This window comes from Pelodiscus sinensis, chromosome 13 (assembly GCF_049634645.1).
Source record: "Pelodiscus sinensis isolate JC-2024 chromosome 13, ASM4963464v1, whole genome shotgun sequence".
In the NCBI taxonomy this organism is placed as follows: Eukaryota; Metazoa; Chordata; order Testudines; family Trionychidae; genus Pelodiscus; species Pelodiscus sinensis.
The window spans coordinates 17492913-17504371 of NC_134723.1; the positions used below are offsets into that span (position 1 = coordinate 17492913).

General features: G+C 37.6%; 1 protein-coding gene across 2 annotated transcripts in view; it reads left to right on the forward strand.

Annotated features, from left to right (window-relative positions):
- The window catches only part of BRWD3 (bromodomain and WD repeat domain containing 3), a 126248-nt gene extending 115296 nt beyond the window's left edge, over positions 1-10952 (forward strand). For both annotated transcript variants that reach the window (XM_075940777.1, XM_075940778.1), the window contains 2 exons: positions 38-196; positions 3131-10952. In XM_075940777.1, coding sequence (XP_075796892.1) covers positions 38-196; positions 3131-3900 — 929 coding nt within the window. In that variant the 3' untranslated portion in view covers positions 3901-10952. The remainder of the gene's footprint in view (positions 1-37; positions 197-3130) is intronic.
- The last annotated feature ends 507 nt before the right edge of the window (positions 10953-11459 follow it).

The window sequence follows — 11459 nt, forward strand, 5'->3', positions numbered from 1 at the left end:
TTAAGGAAACCATTTTGAATTTATGTCCTGTTTTAAGTTTCAGATACTACCGAGGAGGCTCTGGGTTCAGTCATTGGTGAAGAAACTGAGGGCCAACCATCCTCATCCGGGTTAAATACACAGAACCGAAGTGGAAATAACATTGATCCGGGGAAAAATAGACTAGTCAGGAGTAAATCCACACCAGTTAAACAAGGTCAGAAGTTATATGCTTCCTTTGGATGACTAGTTTTACTAGAAAAGAAATCTGCTTCTGGTATCTATGGACTGCACTGAAAGCTGTGGTATAAACCTCCAGTGCCCCAGTGTGCTTCTTGATCTCCGTATGGCTGAAAACCAGACATCCCTGCCCTTCTTCTTTCCCGGGGACACCTCCTTTCATCACCCACTCACTCTCTTTTCTTTTCCCTTACCTCCCCCCGGAAACTGGTGTGATTGAGCCAGATGGTGATGATTCATGAGATTTAGAACAGCATGATCCGTGTAAAAGAAAGGCAAGTTTTGGCTGTACAAACAAGAATGTCTTACTAAAATATGGCAGCATATGTAATTCTGCTATAAAATGCAGCAACCCATTTGCCAGTCTGCCACTAACTACCCAGCCCATTTTCCATAGTCCTTATCATCTTGTTTCTGTTTTAGAAGCTCTAAATTTGGAGCACATTTCATGGTGTCTGGCATATTATGCACACTACTTGTTTTATTCAAATTTAGGGGTGGTTAGGTGTCTAAATAGCTCTTTGAAGAGCTGCAAAGTGATTTTTGGCTATGAGAGAAAGTATCGTATGTTGAACTTACTTATTCTAATGAGAATTTTTAAAATATCTAAGAATATGCTTTGGATAGAAATGTATTAAGCCACACTCTTGATAACTCACAAAAAAGTAGCCTTGCCCTACTTCCCAAGGGTGATGGTTGGGGATAGTAACTGGTATTGAGCGTGAATGCTGGGGTGGGGGGCACTAGAATTTTGGGGAGAGCGAGGAGTGTCATTGAGAGGCTCTGGCAGTGTGGAAAGAGCAGTGACTGGCATTGAGGAGGTGCTGGGTGGGGGGGACTAAATGGAATTGAAGCATCATGCTATGGTTGGGACATTAAGTGGCAGAAAGGGGGTGGTGGAATTTGAGGACCACTAACTGGCAGCGGCGATGTGGGGGTGCTGTATATGTGTGTGATGGGGAGAAGTGGTAAGGGGCAGTTAGGGGACATGCTGTTTGTATGGGGAAGAAGCAGTAATGGACACCAGTGGTGGTTCGCTCTGTGTGTGTATGGGGGAGGGGAGGGAATACACTGCAGGGGTGGTGGTCCCCAGAGCAAGGGGTTAGGGTGGGGAAATCAGGACACAGGAGGATGGATGGGGGCAGACAGGAATTAGTGATGTAAAAGGTTCATCAGTTAGCATCACCCTTAACAGTTAACTGGTGGGAGCTGGATCTGCTCCCTCTCCTGCTGAGGGCAAGGGGATGCTCCAGCCTTGTGGGGGCCTGCCATAGACAGGGACAGCTCCAGCCCATGGCAGGTCATGGTGCCTCACAGGCAGTGGCTGTTTTGGCATCCAGAGCAGCCCCTGTCTGTGGTGGGCCTGGGTCCCCTGTGGGCAGGGGGTGCTCTGGCTGGGCTACAGCCAGCCAGTGGGAGGAGGGAGGGAGAGTAGCTCAACCACCCAGCCTGTGCCCGGTTCCCCCTTTAATCTGTTAACCAGTTAAACATAATGTTTAACCAGTTAACCAATTAAGCAGGATTTTACATCCATAGCAGGAACTCCCTTTCAGTGGTGCCAGTACTGCTTCTCCCCCAAAGAAGCTGGGTCTGGGAGCTGGCCAGTTCTCCCCATTAGCAGCTGTTACTCTTCCCACACGCTTGGTAGGGAGGCTGATTATGGTTACTCTGGTAATTGGACTTTTAGGGTACGTCTAGACTGGGATACCATAGGTATTCTGAAATAGCTATTCTGCATCTTTTGAATCAGCCTGTTATTGAAATAGATTTCAGAATAGCAGTTTATTTCAAAATTTGGTGCTGTGTGGACAGCGCCAAAATTCAAAATAAGCTATTTTAAAATTAGATCAAAACATGATATACAATTTGAACTATGTAAATTACATATCTTATTTCGACCTATGGGTGCAGTGAAGATGCACCCTATAGTGTCCAGTCGATTGGACAGGTCCCCCTTTTGACCAGGATTTCTTATAGAAAACTGGACATGTGGCAATGCTAATGTGGACCCTGCTGCCATGTACTAAAACAGTTACCTAGTGGGCTTCCATACTGCTGTTTCAAACACCTGTGATCTCTCCACTTGAGTGCATTATTAAATTAAGGTTATTCCCTTGCTCTGTCATGTTTCCAGACATATTTTCTACAATTCTGAAATCTGTTACCTGAACAGTGGATAAATATTCTCCAGAGATTCAACCAATGCCTTTAACTTGATAATTCTCATAGAAAATTAAAGGTTTCCCAAAAGCTTTTACAAAATAGCTGTTATTTCATGTGGCATAGTAAAACTGAAGAGGGAAAATATTTTAATAATTTAACAGAAATGTCCTAACTCATGGCTATTTTTACCTGGGGTTACACCATGGTTAGAATTTATACAAAGCTATGGGTGGAACAGGCATAAATGTTTCACTCTTGTGAAATTGTCAAAAGATGTTCACACCTTTGTCAACATGTGAGTATTTTTGTACATAAAATTGTGGTCATGTTAAAGTGCACAAAAACATGTTGGTTGTTATGGGATAAGCCTTCACTTTTCCAGGATGAATGTGCTTTTCTACCTCCATGAGCAGCATATGGTAACTGTGAAAGGAGTAACATTTTCAGCCTCAACACAGCAAAGCACTAAAACATGTACTGAGCTTTCAAGTACTTTATAATTCCATTGATTTCAGTTGGACTAATCAATTGCTAAATATTATGTATGTATTAAAATGCTGATTGGGGCTTTTAAGTATGTACAGTATTAAATACTGTTAGAGAACAGGTGTTCAATGAGGCTGATAGCATAAGCTATTTGAGGGAAATGTAAATTTTAATAGAAAATCCTTTTGATATTTGAAAAAAAAATTCCTTTGAACTTTTGCAGTTCAGATTTAACAAGTGATTGTTTTTTGTGTTTGTTTAGATCAATCTCTTGATGGACCACTTACAAATGGTGATGGCAGAGAGCCTCGGGTAGCAGTCAAGAGAAAGTTAGTAAGTGCCTCAGAAGAGGAGGAACACCTACAGGAAGAGGTGAAGAAGAGAGAATCAAAAGAAAACCCTGGTTTATTGTCATCAGAGAGTGGGGAGTCAGGATCCAGTTCAAGTTCTGAAAGCCGATGTGGGTCTGATTCAGATTCTGAATCAACCTCTAGAACAGATCAGGATTACATTGATGGAGATCATGACTACAGTAAAGTTGTGCAGACTAAACCCAAAAGAAAAATTAAAAGGAAAATTGCTAGTGGAAAAAGAAATTGGCAGGGTAGAGGGACAGGGAGGAGAGGCAGATGGGGCAGATGGGGTAGATGGAGCAGAGGGGGAAGAGGTGGCAGAGGAGGAAGAGGAGGCTGCGGCAGAGGAAGAGGCAGGGGAGGAAGAAGAGGTAGAGGAGGTAGAGGAGCTTCACGAGGAGCAACCAGAGCCAAACGTGCACGAATGGCAGATGATGAATTTGAGAATCTATTTGGAGGTCGATTTGGCGAGAATATGTTTGGAGGACGATTCAGTAGGCCACCACGAATTAAAACAAGGAACGAGGGCAGGAGAACTGTTTTATATAATGACGATTCAGATAACGACAACTTTGTGCACGCTGAGGATCCTCTGAACCTTGGTACTTCCAGATCGGGCAGAGTGCGGAAAATGACAGAAAAAGCCAGGGTCAGCCATCTCATGGGATGGAATTATTGACTGATGAAAATCTTGGAAAATTTTCAGATGAACTTCAATGGCCTTCTACTGCAGGGATTTTACCAGAAAATCTACCAAGCAAGTTGTGGGGGGACTCCACTCACTTTCTACAGTGGTGCTTTTCCATTATGCCAGTATACATTTGTTTTAAGACTTCAGATTGCCACACTTCATTGGTCAAAAAAGCCTTACTCATTAGGCCTTAAATTACAGAAATTCTTCCCCACACACTACAAGTTCATTTTGTTTCAAGGAGCTTCTCAATAATAGCATGACATTTTGAATCATGTTCATGAAATCTCTCCCTTTTTTGTATTATAGAAATAGCACCTTCTTACAGAGTTTTTATATGGTTTGTCATAAATCCTTATACACAGTAATAATTGTAACTTTTGCACAATACACCAATCCTAAAGGCAGCTATAAAATGTTTACCATTTCTATATTGTAAGAAGGATCTGGATTACTTTAATCTTCCCAGGCCAAACTTTCATGAATTGTGCTGAACTGAAGTATGTTTATACTACAGTTTAGGGGGTCTTGAAATGCTTTTTTGTTGGTTCGTAATTCACATGTAAAAAGTGAAAAGGGTTGGTGCCTTGTAAATATGTAGCAAACCTTTGATGTGGTGTGTCCTAATGTGTGCATTAACTTTATTAAAAAGATAATACTTGAGAAGTATGAATATCTAGACAGAAGGTGCCAAATGCAAAAGTTACTTGCATCTATTTTCTTTTTGTCCTCTCATATTTTTATAGCATTAATGGAGATTGTGCAGCAAAGGGTTAATTTCAACATTTGAAAGGTTCCTACTCTTTAGAGCATTATATGTCTTAATAGTAGCTCAGCTACCTCTGTTTACAACTACTGGAAACTTAAAAGAAAATAGATGCTATTCTGCAGTGCTTATTGAAGAAGAGGCAAGAATGAGTATAGCAGGGGTGGAATTGCTTGAAAATTCAAGTAACCATTTCTTCATATTGACACTCTGAAACAAACCTTAGTAGTTAATGAAGTTTTCACAACCTTAATATGCTTTTAGTATCTGGTAATTTGTTGGGCAAACAGCCAGTGGGCTCTCTCTTATTTCTGTTACCATTTATGCAATGAAAGTGTGTATTTGTGTTTTTAATTTGATCATTGAAACATTCAAAGAAACCGAAATTGAGCTATGGTGTGTCTATTGGCTACTCATATTTTGTATCATTACTGATAAGTTTCCATTCATATCATTGACAAGAGTCCTTGTAGCTTAAGCATCCAGAAGATAATTTACATTGTACTATACTCTTACCTTTTAAATGTTGCATTGAAAAATAATAACTTGCACACTGAGGTCATTCTGACAATAATACAGTATGCAATGCTGTGAGGGAAATGTGGGGTTTTGCTCCTCAGATTGAATGACTGGTTGTGTTCTATTAACTGGAACATACTTCTTCTTTTGGAGTGAAATGAAGAGTTGCATCCTTCTGCTTTGTAGGATCCAGCTAAAAGATTTGTGGGAGCCTGTAATATTAGACCAAGGAAGAGGCACAGAGCTGATTTCTCTAGATTTTCTCCACATGTAATCAATGACAATGATGAGATAGGAGATTTGGAAACCAAAATAGGGGCATGACATTCTAAATTTCTTCCTCAATGTGCAATATGCAACTTTTATTACATGGTCAATAATTCTGGGAAATGTTTGGGGGAGGATCAATGACATTATATATTCTCATACGTCAATGGAGGTTGATCTCTTTTTGCAATGGTTGTAGTCTGGTGCAAGATAACATGAACCAATGCTGTATGGGTCATTGGGCTTGGGAGTGAGGAGAAGAAAACATTCTAAGTAGTATATGGTATTGATCTGAATTCATGGTACAGTAAAGATCTCACAAACTTTTTGTTAAAGTCACTCTTTTGATAATGCCAAAACTAATGTCTGGGCATGACTCAGATGTTCCTTTTAACAAAGAATAGATGCGAGTATCTCCTAGCTCTGTACTGGGTTTTAAAATACAAATGCTTGTCCTATTATCTCTTACAGTATATATTCAGAAGAAAATGTATTCTTCCCTAGAGTTATTGGTCTTCATATCTATGTAACCAGGAAACGCATGGATATGCCAGGTCCTAGACATAATCATACACATTTTAGATAAAAGTTCTTTTCAACCAATATAAATACTAGGATTCCTATGCTAAAGTCTGGAGATTCTGAAGAAATACTATTCATATGTTTCTGGCTGGCTGAAGCTGTAATTATTAATTTATTTGGGGATGGGAGGAAGGAAAAACATGGATTCCTGAAAATATCATGATTTCCTAAGTTTAAATGTATTTTAGCAACAATTAGAATAAGATTAAATATGTTCTTTAATGTATCTTTTATATGTAATGAAATACTGTGAAGATAACAGTAAAACAGCACTGTGCTGTGGTGTAAGTATTAATCTAAAATGTGTTATGTGATTAAGAACAAGACAGCAGGGTGTGCTAGAACAACAGAGCTATAGCTTATTGTAAAGAATCTGAGGATTTTTTAAATTTTATTTTATTTCATGCATGAAAAACTTTTTATAACCATGAACGAAATAACTTATATTTTTGAATGCTATTTTTACTTGGTTTTGTATCTGGATTTTTTTCCATTTTAGACATTTGATTTCTCTCATAGTCTCATTCTGTGGGTGAATTATAATTTTGTAATAAATTGGACACTTTTTACTCAGATTTTAAATTCGATTAGAAGCCACTTACTTAAAGCTGCATGACACTTGGTTTTACCCTGATAGATGCAGCAGGAGAAATGAAACAAGAAATGAAAATGCAACAAAAGTATTGCAACCCAGTCCTTCAGACCCCTAATCCCAAACTCCAATGCCCATGTAATGCCTCTCTCAAGTCAGCGGAGTTCCATGTAAGCAGAGCTCTGCCCACCCAGAGTTAATTGCAGAAACATCAGCCTTGTCTTTATTCATAGTTTTAGCTAAAAATAACTTCTGTTTGGGCCCACTCTTTAATTCTTGTGTATGATGGTGTTGTGATAATATATTTAAGATACTAATAGTTAATGGGCTGTATATTGCTGATATTTAGTAAATGTTCTAGTACCAGCGCTTCAAGGATTTCTCCAGAAATTAGTATGAATGTTTATGGAAGTTTTGAATTGTCCCTCTCCCTTTTGTCAGCAGTTTGAGGGTATCCCATTACCAGTGTGGGGAAACAGGGACTGCAAATAGAGCCACCAGCCAGCAGTTATATTTGATTTGCGGTTGTTGGAAGGTTCTTTTGGCCTGCACCATCCACACACATTTAAGAGGAGAGGGAAGAACGTTTTCAATGTGTGTCTGGTTCCTTTGCATTTTGAGCACCAATTTACTACCTCTCCAGCATGCTCATCTCTGCTGGCACAGAGCACATGGGCCCAAGCTTGGTCCTGAACACTCAAATGCTGTCACTAGGCCTTCAGTCAAGCCCCAGACATCCATTTTGCCTCCCCTTATTTTACAAGTGTCTGCTCCAGCCCCTTGTATTTTGTGGCTTTGTTCCATCTCTTGTTTCCTTCTGGTCTTTGTCCTTTCCTAAGATCCTGTCTGTGCTGCTGCTCCTGCACTCTATAGTATTTTTCCCATTCAGGAACAACTGAAGCTTAAACTCTGATGCTCTTGCTAGTCAATTAAGAACACATTAGGTTCTTACCTGCCTACCTAAAGTCACTGGCAGGTATATTCAAGTCAAGTTTTTTTTCTCTTTAAATATTTTGCTTATTAACAAACCTGCATGTGTTAGTAGTAAATGTAGAAAGTTCTTAGGCCTAATTATCCATTGTCCTGCACTTTAGTGTTTACACTGGTATAAATTAAGCCTAATTAGAGCAAGTACTGTTCGCACTCTCTCTGAGGTAAAAGTACAGGGCAAAAGAGAACTGGATGTTACTAGTTCTGATCATTTGAATTAAAAATGTAGGTCTCACTTGACCTCCCATATAAATTATTTAATGCTATTATCTGAATTATCACATTTTCGTTATGTGAACATGAGTTATTGTAACAACTCTACAGCTTGTGTTTACTTTCCACTGTCTGAGATAGTGGGATTGGCATAAAATGTTGTCAGCAATTTGGAATATTCAGTTACAGCTCAGCATCCCAAACACCAATCAGCATGGTATATTTTGAAGGTTTAGGTTATCTTTCTGTTTAGTTTGAGGGATGGAAAAGATATTAATACGCAAAAACTAAACCCTTTACATGAAGCATTCTGAAACACTTCAGCTATTATCAGCATCAGGCAATTAATCTAAAAAGTGTTTTCTCCACTGTCTTCAGTGTATGTTTGGTTTTGGAAAGGGAGAAAGTCTGAGATTTGAGTAAATTAGATTTTCGTGAGATTTTTCAGTTCCAAGCAACCTATACTACTTTATTCAGATTCTTAAACAACATGCATCATTGTAGTGTCTCGATTTCTCACTCCTTCTTTTTTGTTTGTTTTGTGTCAGTGGGAAGAGGTGTCATGCCTCTTTACCTGTTGTCGCACTTAACAAAGCATGAGGTGTTCTCATGCTTCCAATGAAGTATCCCTCTTCAGTCTCAATATTACTTCCATGCTAGGGTCATGATTATCCCCACTTGTACTCTTTAAAAAATGCAGCAATATCCTGAACAACTTCACTCAATAGATGTTCAGGATTAAGGGCTCAAATCTGCAAAAACTTATTCAAGAAAAAAAAATGGGATTTCTTATGCAAGTAAAATTGCTCATAGCCGCAGTCTGTGCAGGCTTGAACCCTACAGAAGCAAGAGCTCACTAGGACAAAAGTGAAATGTATTAACTGAATAGTATGGGGAAGTTAGCTCAGACTTATGTGTATGTATATTGGGCTCAAGTCTGCAATAATCCTTCACTTTCAAGCCTACTAATTTCACAAACTGTAAAGCAAAGATTAAAAAGGATAGAGATGATGGTATGTTTTCTTAAAAGAGAAATATTAGAGAAGTAATTCACCTTAGAAGCAAGCTCTGTTGGAAAATTATCCCTCATGTTTATAATATGAGAACTGTAATATGTAAAAGTAAGAGGAGGCAAAAATATTTACAGTTAGGAAATCAACATGTGTGTGTGATTACAGCTTGAGTTCTTTATATTTTTGTTTATTTTAATCAACTTCCCTTGCAGTTTTTAAAAAATAAAGATAGATCAAGTTACTTCTACTGCACATAAATATGAAAACTGTATAGTATATAAAGCACTGAAGGGAATTTAAGTTAGGTGTGTGGTTGGTAAAATATCCATATATAGAAATTAAAAATTAAGGAAAGACAAACTAAAATGTATTGCTTCTGACAATGTTCTTGAGGAGGTGACTGCTAAAAGTGAGATGAACTTCTCACATATTGGAAAATATGGCCCCTAGATGGCTATAGAATGTGTTTGATGAACATTCCAAATCATGCAGTATTAAAATGAGAAAATGCATTTAATAACTCTCTCAAGACTAGTAATTCACCCTTAACCTGTGCAGATGATGACAGAATAAACAAATCAGTTTTAGACTAAGGATGTTGCCAGCCTTAACTTAGTATGTCCTACTATGGTTGGTCTATATCACAACTTTAATATTTTTAAAATGTATTTTTGTGTTTACATTTCTTGGATTTTTTTTAACTGTCGTGGAAAGTTTTATAAAATGCTAATTATTTACTTGATAGACCGAAGGAGCAGTTAACAATCTACAGATAAATTTATATTTAGTAATGTAGGAAGCTGTCATGTTCTTACAAGTATGTATTATAGAAAATTACTGCGCATGTGCAGTAGTTAACTTTCAAATATTAGTATATTGGATGTTTACACATTTTTTTAAAACTCCTTTATGTACAATAAGTAATAGCCTGCAAAATTTTGGTCTAAAAAGTTGTCTTTTTTTAATAATAGAAACACAAAGACCTGTTGGCATCTTGTACGTTTTTACTATGTTATGTTTCAGCCCACAGCAAATTTCTGCAACTGTGCTATGAATCCCTGAAAAACTAAATTTCCAGTGGAATTGTTATCACAGCCTTAACTCTAGTATGAAAATGGTGCTTAAATACATATATATATATATATATATATATATATATATATATATGCATGGAAGTGGGTACCTCAGATCTGATAAGAGTTTTAAATGAGAACTTAATTCTCAGTGTTTGATGCTGAAAATGCAAACTAATATTCCTGTTAGTTAACAACAGCCATGTTTGTGAATTCATTGTACAATATTTACTTACGGACATATTAGAACAATTTCCCAGTTTCTTCTAATAAGAAGGTAATGCATACCTTTCTGGTTTCTGTGTACATTAAACATTTGTGAAGCTAAGGGCAGGGCAAGAGAAAAGTGCTTGAAATGTTAGGGAACAAGAGGATCTGTTTGAATGCAAGATAAATTGGTGTTTCTGTGCTGTTATGTTACCAATCTCATAGTGGTTTTATAGTTTTCTTTTGTCAGACAAATGCCCCATTTAGTTTTTTCACAATGCTTTCTAAGTAAGTGGCGTTCATTGAACATACGCATATACCTAAGCCTAATTTTTAAAATTTTCCCTAGGAATATTGATATAGATTATTCATTCTTTTTGTAAGAGTCATTACAACAGACTTCATTTAGTAATATCAGTTTTTACAGTTGATGGGCTTGGAACAATGAAATGGTGCTGTTTCTAGCCTTGCACATTTCGGTGTTCTTGACAGTTTAAAATGTTCCACCAAAAATGCACAAAACTGATTTGAACTGATATGTCAAGTTTCTGTATTGATTTTTCAAGGGGATATTTATGCCCATATCGTCACATCCACTATCTCAGGTCCCTTTAAATGAATACTTCAGGGATTTTTAATGCCACTTGATGGCAGACCAAATGTAATATTTATATGCAACAAGCTGTTAGTTTTTGTATTGTAAAAATGTAAATTTGTAAAGATTTTTTTTCTAGAGTTTTTTTGAAGTCACTTATGTAATTTAGGATGTTTCATTTTTCCAGCTGTGGGATTGTCTTAATAAAAAACATAAATCTTACTTTGATTTTGCATTACTTATTAAGCAGTTTTGACAGTATAAAGACAAGTGAACTAGTTAGAGCTTTAAGCATACTGAAAATTCACATTTTGATTTAGCTCTGGATAATTCTGCACTGAAGTTGGAGAAAATTATTCTTTATATACTATAGTAATCATTGGAATATCAATTGATGGGAAGCTCTCACATTCCTTATTTAAGATCTTTGGGCTGTGGAGAATAAGCTGGGATAGGGGAAAGGAAAACAAAACTAGTTCCTGCTCATGGAGTGTCTGTTAAGTTTTGTCAGCATGAAGGGAGCAGACCATGGCACTAAAATGAGAGAATACCATGGAAATCCATGCTTCCTTACAGCATTTTCTGCCCAGATATTAATGGTAACTGCTTCCTCCAAGACATCACCGTGGACATTTTCCACTGCGGCCGATCTGGTACTGACCTCTGTCATTAGCTTACAACTGTAACCAGCATTTTTCCCTCATTTAGGAGTGGGGAGTAATGCTGATCA